The sequence below is a fragment of the Aristolochia californica genome, unplaced genomic scaffold, assembly GCF_029961685.1.
Source record: "Aristolochia californica isolate CCGP_79_NKW_82.1479 unplaced genomic scaffold, dmAriCali1.0.hap1 SCAF_7, whole genome shotgun sequence".
In the NCBI taxonomy this organism is placed as follows: domain Eukaryota; kingdom Viridiplantae; phylum Streptophyta; class Magnoliopsida; order Piperales; family Aristolochiaceae; genus Aristolochia; species Aristolochia californica.
The window spans coordinates 3,911,878-3,934,458 of NW_027182268.1; the positions used below are offsets into that span (position 1 = coordinate 3,911,878).

At 38.0% G+C, this 22,581-nt stretch overlaps 4 protein-coding genes and 1 non-coding gene across 8 annotated transcripts; 3 read left to right on the forward strand and 2 right to left on the reverse strand.

The window, feature by feature from the left end:
- The first annotated feature begins 442 nt into the window (after positions 1 to 442).
- Positions 443 to 4,025, forward strand: LOC137936489 (probable nucleolar protein 5-2). Its single transcript, XM_068781204.1, has 10 exons — positions 443 to 590; positions 1,003 to 1,107; positions 1,266 to 1,307; positions 1,567 to 1,746; positions 1,834 to 1,998; positions 2,120 to 2,320; positions 2,394 to 2,690; positions 2,832 to 3,032; positions 3,119 to 3,253; positions 3,338 to 4,025. The coding sequence occupies exons 2-10, from the start codon at positions 1,030 to 1,032 to the stop codon at positions 3,782 to 3,784; spliced, it is 1,746 nt and encodes a 581-aa protein (XP_068637305.1). The 5' UTR covers positions 443 to 590; positions 1,003 to 1,029; the 3' UTR covers positions 3,785 to 4,025.
- A 734-nt stretch (positions 4,026 to 4,759) lies between these two features.
- LOC137937816 (protein disulfide-isomerase SCO2-like) lies at positions 4,760 to 7,890 on the reverse strand. 3 transcript variants are annotated; one of them, XM_068782995.1, is made up of 4 exons: positions 7,806 to 7,890; positions 6,976 to 7,398; positions 6,762 to 6,888; positions 4,760 to 4,968 (listed from the first exon to the last, which is right to left on the reverse strand). In XM_068782995.1, exons 2-4 carry the CDS (start codon positions 7,351 to 7,353, stop codon positions 4,895 to 4,897), a joined length of 579 nt encoding a protein of 192 aa, XP_068639096.1. In that variant the 5' UTR covers positions 7,354 to 7,398; positions 7,806 to 7,890; the 3' UTR covers positions 4,760 to 4,894. The 3 variants fall into 3 exon arrangements, with proteins under 3 accessions (XP_068639096.1, XP_068639095.1, XP_068639097.1); XM_068782994.1 differs by lacking the exon at positions 7,806 to 7,890 and having other exon boundaries at positions 6,976 to 7,459; XM_068782996.1 differs by lacking the exons at positions 4,760 to 4,968; positions 7,806 to 7,890 and adding an exon at positions 5,265 to 5,332 and having other exon boundaries at positions 6,976 to 7,459.
- A 3,875-nt stretch (positions 7,891 to 11,765) lies between these two features.
- On the forward strand, positions 11,766 to 18,149 carry LOC137936904 (protein TIC 22, chloroplastic). The gene is made up of 8 exons (XM_068781867.1): positions 11,766 to 12,240; positions 12,377 to 12,439; positions 13,476 to 13,550; positions 17,117 to 17,158; positions 17,308 to 17,367; positions 17,430 to 17,501; positions 17,616 to 17,651; positions 17,730 to 18,149. The coding sequence occupies exons 1-8, from the start codon at positions 11,833 to 11,835 to the stop codon at positions 17,817 to 17,819; spliced, it is 846 nt and encodes a 281-aa protein (XP_068637968.1). The 5' UTR covers positions 11,766 to 11,832; the 3' UTR covers positions 17,820 to 18,149.
- Positions 18,150 to 18,968: 819 nt separating this feature from the next.
- LOC137937568 (UDP-glucuronate:xylan alpha-glucuronosyltransferase 2) lies at positions 18,969 to 21,559 on the forward strand. Of its 2 annotated transcripts, none has more exons than XM_068782650.1 (4): positions 18,969 to 19,189; positions 19,305 to 19,923; positions 20,264 to 20,766; positions 20,874 to 21,559. In XM_068782650.1, exons 1-4 carry the CDS (start codon positions 18,992 to 18,994, stop codon positions 21,309 to 21,311), a joined length of 1,758 nt encoding a protein of 585 aa, XP_068638751.1. In that variant the 5' UTR covers positions 18,969 to 18,991; the 3' UTR covers positions 21,312 to 21,559. The 2 variants fall into 2 exon arrangements, with proteins under 2 accessions (XP_068638751.1, XP_068638752.1); XM_068782651.1 differs by having other exon boundaries at positions 19,124 to 19,194.
- TRNAR-CCU (transfer RNA arginine (anticodon CCU)) lies at positions 20,112 to 20,184 on the reverse strand. Its single transcript has one exon. It is a non-coding gene; the product is annotated as a tRNA-Arg (tRNA).
- Positions 21,560 to 22,581: the final 1,022 nt, after the last annotated feature.

A 22,581-nucleotide genomic window follows, 5' to 3' on the forward strand; every position in this document is an offset into this window, starting at 1 on the left:
TACTCTCATAGATTCAGACACAAAGCTATATGCTAGCTCTGCTGAAGATGTTTAAATATAAAAAACTTGTGGGAAAGCTTATTTACGAAGTTCAAATTGTAACTCTATCAAATTTAACAAAAACTATTAAGTGGAGGGTTATAAATTTTAAATACTAATTATCTAGTAATTAATAAATAAAAAACTATTATATTTAAAAGAAGACATAACAACAACAACAAAGAAATGGGGGATGGCCTTTACCTCTTATATCATTTTTATCATTAAAGGTAGAGTTAGGGAGGAGGGCCTTTCTTTGTTATCTTTCCTCACAGTAATGGTAAAAATTACCATTGTAGTATGGTACGTGTGTGTATGTACTGGCACGGTGGGTCTAAAACCCAGAAAGAGTACGACTCTTATGAGTCCTTAGCGGCAGCTGCCCTCTTTGTTTCTTCTGTTGTCTGTCGTCTCTTTCTTCTTTCTTCCTACTAAACCCTAAACCCTCACACCCAGCCTACTTCTGCGCCGCCGGCGTCGAGCCAGATTTTGTTACAGTATTCCTCAAGCAGTCTGCCACCCCCAAAAATCCTTCTTTTTACTCTTCTGAGGTAAGAACGAAATTCTTTTTGTTTATTGGCCTTCTTTATGTTCTTCCGACGATGAAAGGAAAGCAGAGGACTGGAAAGTACGGAACTGTGCCAACATCATGTGGTCTTCATCCACCTCGTATTCTGTTTTATGATTTTTTGTTTCCCCTGTTCTGTAAGGGAGTTCTGTCTTTATCATTATCTCTTTATCTTTTGTAAAACTTATTCTTCAGTGGGTGAGCTTTATGTTAGTCAGGCGAGAATTTCACTGTATTCGTAGGGCACATATGATGACTCAAAACGCTCTTTCATGTGTGTGTGTTTTTTTTTTTTTTCATGTTGTTTTCTTCTTTAATCTTGTTAGAGGATACATTTGGGTCTTGGAATTGTGCCGCTAGACGATTCTCTTATTTGTTCCTCCTCGGATGTCCAGGAGCGTGCCTAGGACGAGGCTCGAAGGATGTTGGTTCTGTTCGAAACTCCCGCGGGCTTTGCCCTTTTCAAAGTATTAGATGAAGGGAAGCTTTCCAAAGTTGAGGTATGCTGTCTTATATCTTTTACTTCTCTGATTGTAAAAGGTCATTGAAGGATTTGAATTGATTCATGGGTTGTTGGCTTTAATGGTTCCCGTCAATTTTAAAAGTGTGTTTCAAATGATGAGACTCAAACATATTCTTCTTTGCGTATGACATTCAGGACTTGTGGAAGGATTTTACTACCTCTGAATCTTCTAGAAAGGTAGCATATTCATTCCTGTACTACTCCTATTGTCGTCCTTGAATTTGTTGTAGTTTTTTTAGTTTACTTTTTTTTTCATGCTTTAAATTGTTTCCCAACCAAAGATATCATAAGTTGATTTTCAACCTTCTCTTAAATTTTAAATGTGTGGAAAAAATTTTGGGCTCCTCATCTGCTAACGTATAATCCACTTTATGCTGACTGTGCCTTCACCTGGCATTATATTGTTTACCTTTGCCTTTCTTTTGGTCCATTGTAGGTTGTGAAGCTGAAAGCTTTTAGTAAGTTTGAGAATACTTCCGAAGCTTTATCTGCAGCAACCTTGCTGATTGATGGCAAGCCCAGTAAGGGCCTCCGTAAGTTTCTACGTGCTCATTGTGAGGGAGAAACACTAGCAGTGGCAGATTCAAAACTTGGAAATGCAATTAAAGAAAAATTGGTATGTCTACCCTTTTTTGAAACTTTAGTCTTCTTCTCTTTGTACCATTTAAGGTTTATACATCCAAGTGCCGCTATTTTATTGCAGCAAATTGAATGCCTTCACAACAGTGCTGTGATGGAGCTGATGAGGGGAGTTAGAAGTCAATTGACAGAACTTATAACTGGATTAGGTGCCCAAGATTTGACTCCAATGAGTCTGGGTTTATCTCATAGCTTATCCAGATATAAGCTCAAGTTTAGTCCAGATAAGGTGAATTCTTCATGTTCCTTTTGTTCTCAACAGGCTTTTCTTTTTGGGCCACTCTGGCTTTAATACCCTTAATACCCATGAGTAGAAAGGTGTAATTTGATCATTCGGTTGGTACATTTAGGTGGATACCATGATCATTCAGGCCATTGGTTTGTTAGATGATCTGGACAAAGAGCTAAATACATATGCAATGAGGGTGCGGGAATGGTATGGCTGGCACTTCCCTGAGCTGGCAAAGATTATACAGGATAATATTCAGTATGCAAAGACTGTGAAGCTCATGGGCAATCGTGTTAATGCTGTGGATCTTGATTTTTCAGAGGTAAAGGTTGATTTCCTCAAATTTATCATGACAATGAATTCGTTGGGACCTGTCCATAATTTCTGTTCTACAGATACTGTCTGAAGAAGTTGAGGCAGAGCTAAAAGAGGCGGTACTTATTTCCATGGGAACTGAAGTGAACGATCTGGACTTGGCAAATATTAGAGCCCTTTGTGACCAAGTCTTGGCCCTTTCTGAATATAGAGCTCAACTCTATGACTACCTTAAAAGCAGAATGAACACTATTGCACCAAATTTGACTGCCCTTGTTGGAGAGTTAGTTGGAGCTCGCTTGATTGCTCATGGTGGTAGCTTGTTGAATCTGGCTAAGCAACCTGGTAGCACTGTTCAAATTCTTGGTGCGGAGAAGGTATACTATCAGATTATTTACTTATTGCACCAAAGATGTGATATAGCTTCAATATCACATTGAGCTAGAAAAAATTTAAATTTCTCACACTGGGCCAGTTTTGCATTAGTGTCATAGCTTCATTTTCTGTTGCTTTGGCAGGCCTTATTCCGAGCTTTAAAGACAAAACATGCCACTCCCAAGTACGGGCTTATCTTCCATGCATCCTTGATTGGTCAGGCTGCGCCAAAACTAAAAGGGAAAATTTCTCGTTCTCTTGCTGCCAAGACTGCATTAGCAATCAGATATGATGCTCTAGGTGACAGCCAGGATAATACTATGGGACTGGAAAATCGAGCTAAGGTAAGCTTTATATCCTTGGCTGTCCATGTTTATAGCTAATATGGCCTTATCCAAGATATGCATAATTAAGTAAGTATACTGTGTAGCTTGAAGCCAGGTTGAGGAACCTTGAGGGCAGAGAACTTGGCCGTTCTGCTGGTTCAGTGAAAGGCAAACCCAAGATTGAGGTTTATGATAAAGACAGGAAGAAGGGTGCTGGAGCACTGATTACTCCTGCAAAGGTACGTTTTACCATCTGCTACTCAGATATTTCCTTTGGATTTATCCCCCTCATGCATTACCTTATTGTTGGCTGTTTTTTCTAGACTTACAACCCTGCAGCAGATTCAGTGCTAAGGCTGACAACTGAACCTGCAGCGGAGAAACCTGCTGACAAACCAGAGGAGACTCTACCAAAGAAGAGAAAACACAAAGAAACAGAAACAGAGCAGGCAAAAGAGGAAGACGAAGCGATTACAGACAAAAAGAAGAAAAAGAAGGAGAAGAAGGCTGAGGTTGAGGGCAGTGAAGTACAGGAGCCAGAGGAAGAAGTTAGAAAAGAAAAGAAGAAGAAGAAGAAGCAGGCTGAGGCTGAGAGCAATGAATTGCAGGAGCAGGGGGATGTTGGGGAGGAAATTAAAGCAAAGAAGAAGAAAAAGAGAAAGACTGCTGAAGTAGAAGACAATGGTGTGACACAGGGGCAGGAAGATGATGAACACAAGAGCAAGAAGAAAGAGAAGAAGGAGAAGAAAAAAGAAAAGAAGAGGGAATGAAGGAATCTCACTTGGAATTTTCTCTGGTTGCTGGAACGTCATGATTTTTGCTTCGGATGGTGGAGCAGTAAGTTTTGTTAAATCGTTTTTGTTACTTTGTTATCTTTTCAAGTAAGAGAGGTTGTTTATTGGCCTTGGCCATTGTAATAGTCGCAAGTTTTGGCTCAGTTATCAGCTAGAAAACAGGAATACGAATGCTAATTATGTTACCTCTGAGAGTATATCTAAAGAAATTTATCAAGCTTCTTCTTTTGGTTTATATTACGAGTAACAGAGAAAAGGAAAGAAAAAGAAATCTTTAGTCTGGAAAATATGTTTGCTTCCAAAGTCTCGGTAATTCAGGAAATGTTTTTGGTCAACTCTTTGTAAGAATGTCTGACTAGTAAAACAGACTTGGTTTAAATTTAGGTTATTGAAAATTCCCAACCTCGAGAGAACGAAGTTCCAAAATGGAATAAAAGAGGAAAGAACGACGGAAGACGGCAGATGGTACTAAAGGTTAGAGAAAATAGAAACAGGGCTGTATAGGAAGATAAGAGGGCGAGGCGAGAACAGGGAAGAGAGGAATCTGCAGGGGAAAAAGACAAGCAAGAGGAAGAGGAAGGACAGAGAAAGTAGCGGGAAGGGGAAATAGAGAGGAGCAGCGATCAGTTAGAGAGCGATATCAACCCACTGGGAGTTTCTAGCCTCTTCTTCTAGCAGGTTTTTACAAGATCATTGGGAATGCCTGATACAAAAATTTATGGTTAGTAGTTGGTGTCAATTCACCTGTGGCTCTCTCCTTCCAGGGTGGAGAAGTGGAGGGGAATTTTGTTACTAATTTTTGTCTGTTTTTTCTACTCTGCAGGTTGGGCAAGAAGAAGCATGAAGAGGGAGAATATCATTTGTTTTAGCAGTCTTAGTAATGTTTGCATTGTAAGGCAAAGCAAATGATTCTCATAAAAAAAGTGAGATCCTTCTGTTTTTCCAACCCATTGATGACCATATTGCCTCATTCAAAATTGTAGTATATTTTTATGTAAAAAATAGCAGAACATTGCCGCAAAATAATTATTGTGAAAAACAGAAAAGAAAGTAATGGGAAATACTGGGCAGCAACCTTGAATTGGGTCAGAGTGGTTTCCCATTGTCTAGATCCTCCATTACTTCAATATCATTCCGTGAAGTTATCTTCTGAACATACCCTGCATAAACAAGATGAATTGTGCTTTAGGAGACAAACAAAAGTTGAGGAACTCAACAGGTAAGAACAGAGATAATAGTCAACATTTCTATTATTTGACATATGAATTGTCTACTTGGTTTGAAACTGGGCAAAGTGGACTTTGATAGTACCTAAAAATCGCTAAAGATAAGATTCAGAACAACATAAAAGTTGTGTAATACTTAAAAATAGCCACATCCTCGTCAACTTCTGAAGGACAAAACCTTTACAGCTTCATGAAGAAACAGAACTACTGGCACTAAACACTCTTCACAAAATTAATTAGTATTGGCAACTGGTGATATCTCCAAAGTTTCCTTCGCTCCCAATGAAGTTTATCATTTCTGCAATTATGAATGTATCATCACTATTATTAATTGTAGTGTTTTACAAGGAAAGAGTGCTTGAACTGAAAATAATATAAAGAACTGAATGGTCGACCTTGTGCTAGTAACTACTGGAAGCTACATACACACACATACTGTTTTCTGGAATACTCCATGACAGATATATTCATTTTGAAGAAGACCCTCATACAAGCAGCATTCATATCTATTGACCAAAAAACAAATGCCACAAACTACTATGAATTGAAGAAGTCAAAACTCATAGCTATTCAAGAACAACTTACTCCTATATAAAATGGTACAGATTGATTTCTAAAGTTGTCATTATCTTAGGTGAAAACTTCAGGGGCAACTTTACCAATTTACAAAACCAAATTTCTAGAGCACTAGAAGCACAAACATGCTTCATGACAGGTTCAAATCATTTGGACAGGTGTAGCAGATGACATTCAACACACTTCTCTGTGATACACCTTAATGTGGGTACTTGATTCAGTATGAGTGAGGGACACTAGAGCCCTCAGTGATATATGGACAGAAATCCACCTTTCTGTAGAGCAAAGTATCCCCTTGCCAGTTTATCATCCCTTGTGTCGTCAACAACACAGATGGTTATATTCAATACTTACTCCTCCAATGGTCATTGCTTCAAATGTGTTTTCTGAATTGCAATTCAGTTGCTAAGTCCTTACAGGCATTAGATGCAAAGGTTGTGTCAGAAATTTATGTATGCTATGCTCAAAGTTTGGACTTACGACGTACTCTATTCATCAAATTCACTGTTACAAAACAGTAATGAATACTGAACCACTGCAAGAAATGAAATGCCAATTATAATAGTGACACAATTTTAGAAATATGACTTTATCACAAACAAACAGCAGCAGCAGACACTGCTATTGTGATCTTCCAATGGTTCTAAATATTCTAAATCAGTTACACAATGCATCCTTCAAGTATAGCTTTAATAAGGTTATTGCATTCTCAGTAGCCATTTCCAATGAATGGAATACTGGTAGAATATAGAAATGCTGTGGAGAAACATAAACTGCAGAAGTTGATGAGTGAGGTCATCATTTGTGGTATAGGCGCTTGTGAGAGAAGTTGCTATGGATGTTCTTTTGTATTTTCTTTTTCTTTCAAGAAAAGAAGAACATCCCCAAATCATCCAACTATCTTAGATGATAACATGCAGACAAGGAGCAAAATCAATCTACAATCTCAACCACGCAATAATAATCTACTTCATGCTAAGAAAACTCATTCACACTTAAAAAAATAAAAAAAAAAAACATTTTATCTTACTTTTTTATTTCATTAATAGCTAATTGCAGAGGCAACCAACATTGTTGAATACCCACAACCTGATAACAAAATCGACCACATTCTTCATTTAAAAAACCACAGAAGAGGATTGGGATCCTACCAATGCCAAGACAGGGAATGCACTTGCAGATGGTCTCTTTCCCTCTTTTATTATAGTAGCTTACATAGCCGGTTCCCTGACAGCTCCGACATTTCCCCGTCCACTCGTAAACAACCGCCTTACAATCCTAAAATTTCAGCGCAACTCATTTAACCACAATCCAGCAGATGAAATGCAATTCAACACACTACATGGCTAGATGAAGGAGACTAACCTCAATTTGGGGGTCACAATGCAGGCGTCTATCAATCTCCTCCGGCGGGGCGGGGGAAGAATCCGGATAAGTCATGGGCAGAGGCAAAGCATCCTCGTCATCAGCAAGATAGCTCTCTCTGTCACGTGACCACCGCTTCTCTCTAACTCTTGGTCGTCTGCTTCCCGTCCGCCGGGATGGGACAAACCCACTTGCGTCCGGGTCGAGTGGGATCCGAAATGCATCAGCTGAGCTTACGGACTGGAACCATGGCGAAGAAGAAGAGGAAGAGGAAGAAGGAGGTGCGGGTCCGAGAGGGAGGTCGGCGGCCTGGCACCGGACGGAAACAAGAGAGGGATTGAGAGGTAAGACGAAGAGAGCAGGGTTTGTCATCAACATTTGAGGAGAATCTCTCAGTGACTTCGAGAATGGCACATTTTGTATCTGTTGAGAAGAAGAGTAAGTTCCAGCGCCGAGGAAAAGGGATGTCGTGGGTTTGAAACTGAAAGGTTCTGTTCAAAGAAAACGTTGTCCTCATTTTCCCACTTTATCTTAAAAGCCGGAGAACAAATGGCGTCGACCTTAATTTAAAGAACACATGGAAATTCCAACGCAAACAAATTACTGGTTTTTATTGAATTAACTGCCTACTGATGTTTATTTAAACATTTTTAAAAGCCTCTTGAAGACCCTTTCCTTGAGCCCAACCAAAATTGCTTGGACTGCTCTCATGAGTTGAACAATGGACAATCACATTTGATGTTGCAGTAAGGAGAATGAAGGCTTCATCTATGAGCAAGCGACGACAGGAGAGTTTCTAATATGTATAGATTCAGAATACGTAAACTTACTGATTAGCAAACTGCGATTTAAAAGTCCACAGAAATCTCGATTGAAAACTTATCGATTTGATCACCGCTTTAAAACTGAAGGAGAAAAGGAGTTTTCTGAAGCGCGAAGAAGAAGAGCAAAACTGAAAAGCAGGAAATGGAAGATGTCTCTTTGGTCAGAAAACCATTGAGATTTTCTATTCCGAAACTAAAACTGAAACGGGCAAAAACATGAAAGACAAGTTATCAGAGCCAGGTTTCGATCCTGGGACCTGTGGGTTATGGGCCCACCACGCTTCAGCTGCGCCACTCTGATTAATTGACGTTATGTCTGCATGCATATAATATATATTTAAATAAATGTTTTCTTCTCCACGCTTTTTTTTTTTAAATGTTGTGAAACTCATAAAATATGATTAATTACTAGGTAAATTTGACATCTAACCACATAAAAGGCAACCTTACGGTGTTAAAATTTCCAAAATTTTTGTCAATTCCATCTCTAGATCGAAAACCCGACTTCTATTAACTCGTTTATGTCATAAGTTGTTTTCTTTAGTCATGATATGGTGCACATAATTTTTTTTTGTTCAACACTTCTTTCACATTTCTAAAATTTTTACTTTTTTATCTTGATTTTTTTATTTTAATGTTTGTTTATAATTTATAAATGAATACGAATTGGAATATTTTCCCATTGAAGCATTTACCATTTGACCTATTTATTAAATGGAAAAATAGGGTTTTGTATTTGGTTACCCATTTACCTAAATAAAAATAAAAAGTATTTTTGCAATTTTCTAATTCCTTACTATGAATGTAAATGAAAGGGAAACCCTATTGGGATACCACAAGTTATGATAGTGAATTATGTGTTTACTTCGTATTCTTAAATGATTTTGAATTAGAAGCTCACGTGCCTTGCTAGGAAATTACATAAAAATTTTTAGAAATTTCCAATGAAAATTAAATTGACAAGTTAGTGCATTTTCCAAGGAAATAAATGGAAATTAATAATCAATTCCATACATTACCCTACTTATCTGATAAAATTTCAGTAAAACAAAATGTCAAATAAATAATTTAAAAATTATTTTATCTAAAAAGAAATTGTTCATGTTAAATCAACTATTGTACTCTACATAATTGTCCCACATTTGAGCTGTTATATTTTTACTACAATGGTTTGCTAATTCACTTTGTTCATTTCTCCTTCTTCTCCGTAACATTGAGACTGTAGGTTGGTTAGTTACTCCTCCAAATCATCTACATCTTCTTATCACCCCCAATAACTTTTACCGGTTCCTCTCCTTCTATCCCTTCATCATTGTGATCTGATAACCGTATAAAATTGTGAATGACACAACATGCAATGATAATTTTCACTTGAGTCTTATATGGGTATGGAAGTGCTCGATCCAAAATTGCAAACTGTTGCTTCCGCATACCAAAAGTTCTCTTTGTTGGATTTAAGATCCATGATAATAAAATAAACGAGCAGCACAAGAGAAATGGAAACCAAGGAGAAAGAGAAAGAGAGAAGAAGAACGAGAGGGAAAGGAGAGAAGGAGAAAGAGGAGAAAAGGAATAGTTTGGAGATAGCCCAATTACAATTAAACTATCTTTATCCCAATTATACCCAAAGTTAAACACTAGAAGATAAGTCTTGGAACAATTGAACAATTGAACATAAATAAAAGACTAACATAACTACATCACTTTTAAACTGAGACTCTTTTGTGGGACCTCATTCCATAATAAGTGAGTCTTTATAAGACTTCTTGTTGTGAATGTTATGTGAGACTCTTCCGTACCTCCTCTTCAACATATGCAATGAAAAATGCCTAATGAGAGAGGATGTGATAACGAGACTAATGCTTGACTACAAAAAAAATGTACAGATTATAATGGAAAAGCCTCCTTTGTTGATTCAAAACTAATTACTCATCTTATGGTTAAGAAAGGTAGATTGGCTTATTGTGCAGATTCATCTTCTACCCAACGAATTGGTGGTGATACAATGAAAATGACTTTGAGGAGTTGTTTCTATTTGTTAAAGCCTTAGGAGTTAGGAGAGATAAAGTTTTGTTTAGAATCCTAGAAAATCTTATTGCTACCTCTTAAAATTTGAGTTGAAACTTCAAACTTGATTTGTTTTATGTTGTTTTGATTATTTAATCTGTTTTCTTAGTCCTAATGGAAGGGTATTTGAAGAATTGAACACAATCATATAATAAAAAGGGTGCATAGGTTGTAAACCGGTAAAAAATGGAATAGACAAGTATTGTTCTATTATTTTTTTTGATTACCTGAAATCTATATTCTTACCCCGGGATGGCTGCTACTACCAAGACTGGTTGGCTGCTACTGTTGGCTGCTGCTATTACTCCCAGCCCTTGTCCGTCCCCCATAAATTTGCTTCAACCTCTTTACCTTTAAGGTCACCCTCCCCTTATTTAGATGTTGTAGTCAATTTGTACAACTTCTAAAATATGTATTGTAGATGCATTATCTACAATACATAAAGAGATTCAAACTTCTGACAAAGGATGACCAGTATTGCAGATGCATGGAGCATTATCTTCATTTCTTCTAGCTTGACCATGCACTACAATGTTTTAAATCCATTGCCATTTTTGTTTTTACATTCAAAAGTTCTTAACCGCATTACATTGGGATTCAATCATCAAAGGTGGAACCAAATGTAGATGATCTTTCTCTACAAGGTGAAAGAGTCCTGATTGTAAGAAAAAGATTGTGAATGTTAAAATGTAATGAATGAAATGGTTTCCATTATGGGATTTCAGTTCATATCAATTCAAAAGTATTATATCACTAAACCTAAAGTTCATGTATTCATAGTCATTAGTTTTTTGGAGTTTTACCTCTTGTTTTTTGTGTCGAAATGATAGAACTTTGGAACTGCAGTAGTATGTTTGGGTAGCACATTGTACAGTAAATTGTTGATTCTAAATCAATTTTTTTTTTCTTTTTTGGGATGAATGTAATCCAAAAGTGCAAGTTTTGCTTCTCTACATGAAATTTTGAAACAAATATACTTTCAGAGATAACTCAAAAGTTGAGAGTTGAATTCTTGCTCCAAACAATCTTGAAACGAAAGTATGAGATGGTTTGAAATGAAAGTATGAGATATATTTGACAATCTGGGGTCCTCTTAGGTGTTTTAGACGCCATTTCTGATGAGGTCTTGTTGTACTATATGTGATCTAGCGTGTGTTTTTTTTTAACAACATTGGGGTAACAATTGAAGGTGACTCGACTAATGTAATTGCTTTGTGCAACAGGAATACCGACCCAATGATGTTTCTCCCCTAAATCTTGACTTTTCATCAACATTTTGTTTTGGGGTAGAACCGTATTTTTAGAGATGCTAATCGGGAATTCCTCTCTCTCTCTCTCCCTCTCTCTCTCTATAAAATTTCCCTTTTCCAAAAATATATATATTTTATAGATTTTTTGTTATTGTAACTTAAATTTTTATTACAACCATATGTATTATATTTTTATCATTTTATTATATATTTATGGGTGATCATTTACCAGCAATGGAACACCTTTGCTCTCTATTCGTTTGAAATTTAATTATTCTTTGGATGATTATCTCCTCCTATCCTATAAACTATCAAACGGATGAGAAAAAAATCAGTTTCTATTGGTTTAAATTTAATAAAACTGATCTAAAAGTAATTACAGAAAGACAAAATGATAATGTCATAAACCCATGAATATCAATCAAAGAAAAAATTGATTAAAAATAATATTTATCATTTAATTTCATACGATACGACAGGCACAATCTTCCTCTCTCTGCATAATTCTTCCCAGTTATCAGGAAAGAACTCATCAACACAGTCAAAAACCAAGCTGGCTGTGTCATTCGAATTAAGACTTGGGAATTAAGTAAAAAAGTGATTTAAGAAGCAAAAAATGAAACGAAGCAAGCTCTGCTTGCCTTTTCTCGTACTGCAGGAAGCCAAGCCGAGAGCAGAAAATTTGGGAAAAAATTGAACAGCAAAAAAATAGAAAAATGCAAAGCCCTTGTTCGTCGTTCCCTCTCTCGGCCATGGACCCACCGCCCAATCCCTTCTCCACCCTCTCCTCCTTCCTCCAGAACCACCTCGCCAAACTTGGGTCTGAACTCGCCGCCCGCCTCGAGGACGGCAAGCGATTCATCGCCGACGCTGCTGCAGTCCGGCCGGTGAGTGTGCGACCCGCTCTTCCCTTCGCTGCTGTCTCCAGCGACACGTGGCAGCCCAAGCATGTCTTCGATGTCGCTCTCAGCGTCGACCATGTGGCTAAGACGCTCGCGGGTACTTCTGTTTACACTGTCAGCAATTCCAATAATGAGTTTGTGCTCATTTCGGATCCTAACAGCGTCAAGTCTCTCAGCCTTCTGTGTTTTCGGCATGAGGACGCCGAAGCGCTTCTCGCCCAGGTGGGTTCTCTGTGATTTATATTTCTCTGTTCTTAAGTTGGTTATTTGCTTTCGTACAATTATTTTCAAGCTTTCAGAAACAACAAAAATGTTTTGATGAATTCATATTTGCGATTGTTCTTGGATGTTTTCTTAGGTCCAATTGCGGCAACCAATCTTGGGGAAAGGGGCAAGAGTTGTTCCTATTACCCTTGAACAGGTAAATTAATTTATTAGCTCGTAATTCACGGTTGTCCATCTTCTAATGGCATTCGTCCATTTCTAACTTGATGAGCTTACCTGCATACAAGCTGGCAGCTTTTCATGTTTTCTTCTAAAAATCTATTGGGCATTAGCTAGTCTGCTGCAGTGGAGTGCTACAATATTTACAATAACTCTATAGAAGTTCTGAGGTAGCATTGGGACCTAACTAGAGAAAGGTACAAAGAACTTACTTTAGAAAATCAGCTATGGCAGCATCTAAATTAAGAGCTTGCATTTTGCATCCCATCTAGCTGAGGAGATTCCTGGAGGCCCAAATGAATCTCCAACAATAGGCTGATTACCATTTTTTCATCAAGATCCCTAGCAAACTGCCAGGGCCGCATAATGAGATTGAGCTCCTGTCATAATGTCATCTTCAATGATCTGCCATTTCTTTGTCAGGCTATCTGAAATATGCATTATTATGATAAAACTAAACATCTGCTTCGTGGAGTGGTTTACTTCAACTGGTTCAGAAATTTTTGGGTCATACCTGTCCTTATTAGTCGTTCATACCATGACACCAGAAGCCTCTGTGTTTAACGGGGCTGTAATCAAACTAAGTTAATGGTACCCACTGGTGGAGTGACTACTGGGCCATACAATTAGTCATTGTAATGTTAATTGCAACCTGTTAATGACAAATTTTGCAGACATTTATATCTAGCATATCACTCTTTATAACTTGCAGTTTGACTTGTTTGGTGGTGGGATTCTTATAAAATTGGTATTATTAAGGATTAAAAGGCTTCGCTACTTTTGGATGGCAAGTTATGCCGTTTTAAGCACTTTTTAACAGTCACTCCTTTCACCCATGTGTATATGTGTTGCTCCATACCTTCATATGTATTTTACACTGCTAGTTTCCTTCTGTCTTAGAGGGAAAGGTGATCATGTCTACGAAGCTATGGTGGATATTGATGACTCTATATTATACTATCATTATTGTTTAGTGCTTCTTATACATCTCATATCAATGTATTCTTTAATAGGTCTATATGCTGAAGGTCGAGGGAATTGCATTCCGGTTTTTGCCTGATCCTCTTCAACTAAGAAATGCTTTAGGGGTTAGTTCCATGCTCATATGTATGTTCTGCATTTCTGGTTGACATTGTTATAGTCTTTTATTACTAAGAAATTTTCATCTAAGTACTTCAATGTGAATGTTACATTACAGAGATATATTGAAAATTGTATGCACACATATATATGGATAGAGAAAACCAATGAGAATTTATTTCCATTTACATAGATATATCTGGACAGGGATAGCCAAAAACAACCATATGAGCAATGCTATTCTGGTTGTATTTGTTAGTGTCTCTTATCTGCTTCTAGTTTGGAATACTATTGTTATTATTGCACCATTTCTAATGTTTGCATCCTGTGGAAACTTGTCTTCTATGTTGGCATGCTGTATAGACATTTGATTTTCTTTCCTATCTTAATTTTTAGGTTCCCTGTGTAAAAAAGAGCCATCAACATCTGTTTTTCCTTTCTTTCCCTTCTCCCTACACCTTGGTGGTTTTGCATCAATTGTTATCTTGACAACAGATTGTTTATAGAGGCATGCTTTTGTCTATGTGGCTCTAATTCCATGCAAAGGTAGCAAGTTGTTGAAGAAGTTTATTGTCATCAGTTTTTTTTTTTTTCATTATCTTTTCTTAATATTGGTTGGAAGTTAAATTGTATCAAAGTTTGGTCCAAGCCCATTCCAAAATGACTAGTTGAAGTTAGAGGTCTTTTCTCAACTAATAACCATAAGATTTTTCTGGCATTAATCTATATGGGATTATTATCACTAACACTCCGTCTCATGTTTAGGTTTGCAGAAACAGATACTTGAGACATGAACAACACAAACGGGGTACATACCATCAGGGGTGTGAACTCAACAAAGCATATGTCCTATCCTAATACTGTGTTAAAATTGGGTCCAGATCCATCCAAAAAATGACTAGCTGAAGTTAGGAGGTCTTTTTCTAACTAATAATTATAATTTTTTTCTCGACATTATTCTATGTGGGATTATTCCCAATAATAAGTTGACTTTATTAAAATGAAAGTACAACATAAAAAATTGTCAAAAGTTTTTCAGGAATGAGGATACTCTGGGGAAGGCACTTGTATAATATAGCACATTTTATGAAGTATCTGGAATTTAATTCCATTTCAAAAACTTGTACATACTGGAAACAAGAAGAGAGTCTCTTACATTTATGATATAATTAATTATAAATTACTCGAAGTAATGTTTTTATATAGTTGCCATTTCAAAGCTTTGGATTTACAGATGTATTATGGATATCTGATTTTCTGGGCTGTTTCTCATCCGATATCAAAATACCACTTTTGTGTTGACTTTAGTAGAATCCCCCCCCCCCCACCCAAATTCCTCATTCCGGAAAAGGTATTAAGATGGTTCTATCCCTGATTTCACCATATTGAAAGGTGTAATTAATTCATTGCACTGTGAGTTGGACTCTTTATGAGGGTATAAAACCATAAAAATGTGGAATTAAAATTGAGGAACAGAATTGGTGTTTGAGATACCCAGACACTGTAGACTCGACTATAAAAAAGCTCCTCAATGATGGGTTTAATTTATAGAACTTAAACTTCTAGAGGCTGATCTCTAGCAAGCTAGGTAGCTATCAGAATTTAAGAAAAGCTTAGCAGTCTTTGCAACTGAAGAAAAATTACGTTAACTCTTGTTAGTGGGAATAATCTCACATAGGTTAATGTCAAGAAAAATTCCATCATTATTAGTTGGGAGAAGGCCTTGTAACTTTGGCTAAAAATTTGGGCATGAACCTGGACCAAACTTTAACGACTATCAAACTGATCAAAGTCATAACAAATGCCCTTATTTGTAGTTTCCCAGGTTTGAGTTTCTTATTAAACTTGGTCATTGACTTGCTAATGTAACAGTACTATTGTTGGACTTCACTAGAACTCAACTATCTAATTACTGTTGAACTTCGAGTTTCTAACCTGAACTAGCCATCGGTGTTCCCAATATAAAAGAAAAAAGAAAAGAAAAGGTTAAGGAAAGAATTACAGCAGCTGGCTGGTATTTTGCAAACAAAAAATAAAACACAGAACTACCCATTATAGGCTCTTTTCTCTATTTGAACTGATTTAACACTATTCCTACTGGTTTGATTATTGAAGGGAAGCTTTGACATGAGAAATACTGGGGCAAGCCATGCAAACTAATGGAATCATTCACTTTGAATTAACTTTTTAAAAATAAGCTTTTTTTTTAGAAAGGAAATTTATAAAATAATAAGGGTGTGTTCATGCCAAAAGGAAACCATAGGAAAAAAATGGCTATTGGAAAATTTTTCACTTGACCAAAATCTTTTAGTGTTTGTGCCATTCTTTAGGATGGAAAAATTTTCTACTTGATTACTCTTACCTTCACAAACTGTTAAAAAGGATAGGAAAACAAGTTTCCTATTGCTCCAATGGGAAACTGTGGGAAAAAAACCAAGAGAGTTTAAAGTGGTTTTCATTTATAAGATACACCTATTAATTTCCTATTGTTTCCCATGGTGGCACAAACTCAAGAAAATTGGTCAAAGGGACAATGATTTTTCCATCCTCTTGTTCTCTGTGTCGACACAAACAGTCCCTAAGAAAGAGACAAGGAAATGAAGTAAAGTAAGAGGTTAAAAGAGGAAAAAACTAAAAGAAGAAAGAGAGACTTGACAAGATTCTAAATGCATATTAATACTAGACAGCACCATGGTAGATTGACATATTTTTCAGTTGAAATCAGTGGATTACCAATTGAGTTGTTGATGATTTTAGCATGCTGCTCGCACATAAATTGTCATTCAGGATGCTCTCAAAATAAGTCAGCAAATTTTGAGCCCCTTATTATTATTATTATTATTATTATTTGGTTTTAATAGGAGTCCCTTTCCTTTCCATGTATCACAGTTCCATGGTAAAATTTGTACTCTTCAGAGAGAAAATATTCACTAATTATCTTCTCTGGATTCAGTTGGACAGTGTTGTATAAAATCCAAAACTGCAACGAATTCCAAGGTAAAAGTAAGAGATTCATGAGCTGAACTGTTGGCATCATATTGTTTGGAGATTTTGAAACGGCTTTAGATTTTCCAATCGATTAGGTTCTCCTTGTTTTGTTTTGATGAAAGACCCTCAGTTGAGCATAAAGTAAATAGGAAAATCATGGTGAAAAGATGATGTTTTGGTTCAATTGTATATTGATTTTTGTGCAAACCATTCAATTATCAACTAGATGAGTTTTCAAGAGAAGAAATTTTGGACAGAATTTAAAAGTTGAACTTGTTAATTTAAATACCCCAAAACATTGTAAACCTTGCTTGTATGTCAGAGAGTTGTCAAAAAATTGTTAGACATTGAGTATTTCGAAAATTGGATTTTTACTTTTTTTCTGGAGCCGTTTTCATTCATAAGTTTTTCTTGTGATTTGTGTAAGTTGTTTTTAGTAGCAGTTGTAGAAAAATGCTTGCTTTTCTGTTGTTGAAACGATGGTGGTTTCTTCAGATGCTCTATTGATTTGGGTTTCTAGCTTTCCATTTCACGAGTTTTAGCAAAGTGATAATTTATCATTGATAATTGTTTTCCTGATTTATAGCTGAAAGCTGAGAAAGGCTTTGACGGAGTTCCTATTTTCCAGGTATGCCCAATGTATGCCTTGGTAGGAGTTTTAAGGTGTTTTTGAATTATTTGGACTGATCTACATATTGATTAGCGTATCTTATTCTCTGGTCATTCATCTATTAAAGTCCCATAAGAATACTGTCTAATCGAATGTTCTATGTGCAGTCAGATCTTTTAGTTGTCAAGAAGAAGAACAAACGTTACTATCCAATATACTTTCAAAAGGTATTTTCTAGCTTTTCCTAATATTGGAGGTATAGAATAAGAACTTCATCTTGTTCTTGCAGGAAGATATAGAGAGAGAACTTTCAAAACTTCCAAGGGCGTCTAGAGGATCTGGCTTTTCTCAACATATCATGGTTATGATTGAATCACTCCTGAGCATTTGTAACTAAGAGATTTTGTTTGTCAGAGAATCTTCACAATCACTCCTGTGTTTTTGGAGATTCTTGCTGATATACTTCTTTTTACAGGTGGGTTCATTGGAGGATGTTCTGAAAAAGATGGAGGTAAGAGAGTCAAGCACATCATTTGATCGACTAGGGTTCTTATCTCATGTGATATAATCTCTAATCTGTTCATTGCAGATGAGTAACAAGAATTCCGGATGGGAAGACCTCATCTTCATCCCTCCTGGTAAAAGTTACGATCATCACATTAAGGAAGTGGCAGCGTGATATACATACCTCCCACAACTTGGATTGGCATTCACAATTTTGGGCTTCATGTGTCTGAATTTAGCGAATTTTGATCCACAATCTGCAGTGTCAAAGATCCGACTTCACCTTGAACGTAGGAGGAGATGGATTCTCCTGTGTTTTTTTTCTCTGTTACCTTGGAGAAACATTTTAAATAGATTCAGCTAACACCTGATTCAGCAAAGAGGCAACAAGTGTAAACAATAGCCCAGTTCAAGGGTTGCAGTAGCAATGTTTATGTACAGAAAACAAGTTTTTTTATGAAAGATTTGTGGATAAATTTTATGATTCTTCAAATTTATTAATTACCTGTCCAGGGTTTCTTTCTCCTCGATTGTTATTAGATCACCCTATAAATCTAACATATAAACAAAGTTAGATCACATACTATTACTAGTGTGACTTCAAAATCCACATGTGATTCATTTCTATGCAAATCAGATTGAAGCCACTCTATATTGCATATTAGAGTTATTTTTTATAGTTTATTTCACCTGAAATGAAAAGGCTTCCACTTTCTTTACTTTGACCACCCTTTTCTTCACCAAGAGCATGTAGTAGGTCTATCCATAAAAGCTGGAGCAACCCTTTTGGATTCTTGTCATTCTTGAGTAACCCAAAAGGTGAAACAATCTTCTAGAAATCATGTTTTCTGTCTTTACACATTACCTCTGCCCTCTTCTTCTTGTGCATCTTTCTTTAACCAAACAGAAGATTCTAAAATTTCAATGCTTTGCATTCCTCATTTTATAGCCGTGAAATGAAAAGAAGAAGCATGAGGTTGGTTCAGTGTGAAAGGGCTAAACAATCGAGATGAGAGCAACAAAATGTGAAAGCTAATAGACATCTTATCTTACGAATTTGTGCAGAAAACAAGCAATAGGGAATGAATCGTCATTAAAATTCCTAACCAAGGAAATGGCTTTTAATCAATTAGGTGGAGGGATGAAATCCCACCTACGACTTTTCCTTCCTCTAATCTCTCTTTCCTAACACCATGATTTCTTAATGGTTTTTTTTCCTGTAGAGGATGTGGACAGGGTAACCGAAGAGTAGGTGGAGGGGGACCTGCAACTCTGGTCATTAAACATGAGATCAACCTTCTGAAACTTCTGCTGTTGTCACTGCTCCATATTTCAACTTGGTGGCCAATGCATTCCAAAGGCTTCATGGCTGAAATGATGAAGGTCACCGCTTCGAAATCACTCATCATCAGGATTAACTTGATCTTCTTCGCCGCCTTCTTGATCGCCTACGCTGCAATTTTTCTCAAGCCTACGTCTCTCTATCAGGGGACAGTCTCGCCTCCTATCCTCCGATGTTCTTTGGGAGAATGCCGCAAGAACAAGGTAAGGTAAGTACCGGCCCTTCGAAAACTCATTGATGATCAATGTTTTTTGATGATTTGGTAACGTGAGTTATTTTGGTTTTTAACCTTTTTTTGCATCTTGATGAATGTTACAGGCTGAAGATGGGTTGAAGATGAAGGCAGTCTTGGAAACCAAACTGACGAAGAAGAAATCCGTGAGAGTGAGGCGGCCAGGTTTTGTGGACGAAGCAGTGAGAGGAAAGAAGATTGGAATGATAAACATGGAGGAGATTGACACCTGCGATTGGCTTAGCAAGAGAGACGCAACAACAGTGGGGTTCGACCGAGTATCGGAGAATTTCGAATGGAAGGATCTGTTTCCGGAATGGATTGACGAAGAAGAAGACAACGAAGGACCCACCTGCCCGGAGATACCCATGCCGGATTTCGCACAGTTTGACGAAGTGGACGCGGTGGTGGCGAGATTGCCGTGTCAATACCCAGAAAAAGGGTGGGGTAGGGACGTGGTGAGGCTACAGGTCCATCTAATTGCAGCAAATTTGGCGGTGAAGAGAGGGAGGAGGGATCATAAGGGGAGGGTGAGGCTGGTGTTTTGGAGCTCTTGCCGGCCAATGATGGAGCTTTTCCGGTGTGACGACATGGTAAAAAGCGACGGGCAATGGTGGGTGTACGAAGCGGAGGTGGGAAGATTGGAGAAGAAGGTATCTCTGCCGGTGGGATCTTGCAGCTTGGCGTTGCCATTGTGGGGAGAAGGTACGGGGGTTCAACCGTCGTTCTCTTTCTTTTTCTCTTTTGAGGTAGTTGTTAACGTGACGCCAAATTAGCTAATGATTGGGATGGGTTGGTTCAGTTCCAGATGGGATTTAATATAGGTGACTCGGACCGGAAAATGGGAGAGGTTCATTAGATTAATGAATTGTAAAATTTTACAAAAATTAAAACGCGCCAGGTAGGGGTCGAACCTACGACTTTCTGCTTAGGAAACAGACGCTCTATCCACTGAGCTACAGGCGCTTTTACTTTACTTCGAATAACTTTTAATTTTCTACTAGTAATTTTTAATAATCTGTCTAGTCTCTGCGAAACCATGCAGGAATAAACAACGTCTACGATCTCTCGAAGCTGCAACACAATAGAACGGCCAACACCACTCGCCGAGAAGCCTACGCCACCGTCGTCCACTCCTCCGATGCCTATGTCTGCGGCGCAATCACCCTAGCCCAATCTCTCCGCGCAACAGGCACTACCCGCGACCTCCTCATCCTTCTCGACAAATCCATTGCCGGTGATAAACGCCAAGCTCTAGTTGACGCCGGATGGCAAATTCGCGAAATTAAACGGATTCGAAATCCTAGAGCTGCGAAGAACACATATAACGAGTATAACTATAGCAAGTTCAGGCTGTGGCAGCTGACCGACTACGACAAGATCGTTTTTATCGATTCTGATATACTCGTGTTTAGGAACCTTGATGTCCTGTTTCACTTCCCTCAGATGTCCGCCACCGGGAACGATGGATCCATCTTCAATTCGGGCGTCATGGCAATCGAACCCTCGAATTGTACGTTCAAGATCTTGATGAACAACAGAAAGGAGGTAATCAGTTTTCAGATCATTACTTAGTAGAAAACCACGAATGATAGTTTTTTTATTTTATTTTTATTCTCTTTTCTCTGGAAGCTGACTGATCGGTTCTGGGCTAGGTGGTTTCGTACAATGGAGGTGACCAAGGGTTTCTGAACGAGGTGTTCTTCTGGTGGCACCGGCTGCCGCGGAGAGTGAACTTCCTGAAGAACTTCTGGTCGAACACATCCCTGGAGGCGGCCATGAAGAACCAGCTATTCGGTGCGGACCCGCCGAAACTGTACGCAGTACATTATCTGGGGTTGAAGCCATGGCACTGCTACAGAGACTACGACTGCAACTGGAACATCGGAGACCAGCGGGTGTACGCTAGCGATGTGGCACACCGGAGGTGGTGGAAGATTCACGACGCCATGGACGAGAAGTTGCAGAAATTTTGTGGGCTGACGGAGAGGAGGAGGATCGAGCTGGCTTGGGACAGGAAGAAAGCGGAGGAATTCGGGTTTGCAGACCGGCATTGGAGTGTGAAAGTCTCGGATCCGAGACGGCTTGAGTGAAATAGAGTTTGATACAGAATAGTTTTAGTATTTAATTGGGTAGTAGAGAGAGTAGGAATTTTTTTTATAGGGATTAGAATCCCACTTGAGAAGTGAATAACGAAGGCCATGGCAGGTTAGTAACTCCATGGATATTTGATCAAACAAGAAAGCAAGAAGAGAGAAAGGATTGTTAGGACGTGTGATTCATGTAGTTGGGTCGAACTACTTTGTTGGTAACACGTCTTGTGACTGTTTTTATTATTAAATGGAATCGATGAGTTGTTTAATACAAGAGAAGAGAAGTGCAGAGAAGATGGTTTATAGGAGTAAGAGGAAAGCAAATGGCACATCTTTGTCCCCATTGGCTTAATCATTTAGGCAATCAGAAAAATAAACACATAATGAGAGCTATGTAAGGACTATGGATATTACTTATCTCCACATTGGTATGATATTGTCCACTTTGGACCTAAGCCCTCATGGATTTGTTCTTGGGCTTTACCCCCAAAAGGCCTTATACCAATGGAGATAGTGTCTACACTTATATATCCAAGATCATCTCAACTTCTAACCAATGTGGAACTTTGGTCGTATATCCAACAATCCTCTCCTCAAACAAAAGACCACGAGCCTCCCATCAAACAATTATTCATCTGTCCACTCTCTATCAACCCGGATTTTCCACTCCAATGCGTTGGAAGCACATATTTTATGTGAAGTACCACCTGTCTCGAGAGCATGCTCTATCCATATCAACTCTTCTTCACCGTGTTGGGACCTGGACACATCCATGAAGAATCCGGAGCACACCACTTGTCCAATAGAGCACATCCACGGATCCCTTTGCGATCTAATCGAGGCCTACCACCTTTGTTCGACATTAGAGGATTCATCCACCATGGTTAACTCTGGGGCATAGCTCTGATACCACATGTAAGGACTATGGACACTACCTATCTCCACATTAGTATGATATTGTCCACTTTGGGCCTAAACCCTCATGGATTTGCTCTTGGGCTTTACTCCCAAAAGGCCTCATACCAATGGAGATAGTGTCTACACTTATATATCCAATATCCTCTCCACTTCTAACCAATGTGGGACTTTAATCGTATACCCAACAAGCTATCCATTGAACATAAATCGGTTAAAGTTGGGCCTAAGTCAATTTTAAAAGGGTAGCCAATTTTTTTTTTAAAATAATAACACAAATAACCAACTTTTGAACTTAATTACATAAATACCCAAGTTTGACCGACCAACTGCAAATATGTACAGTCAAATAACA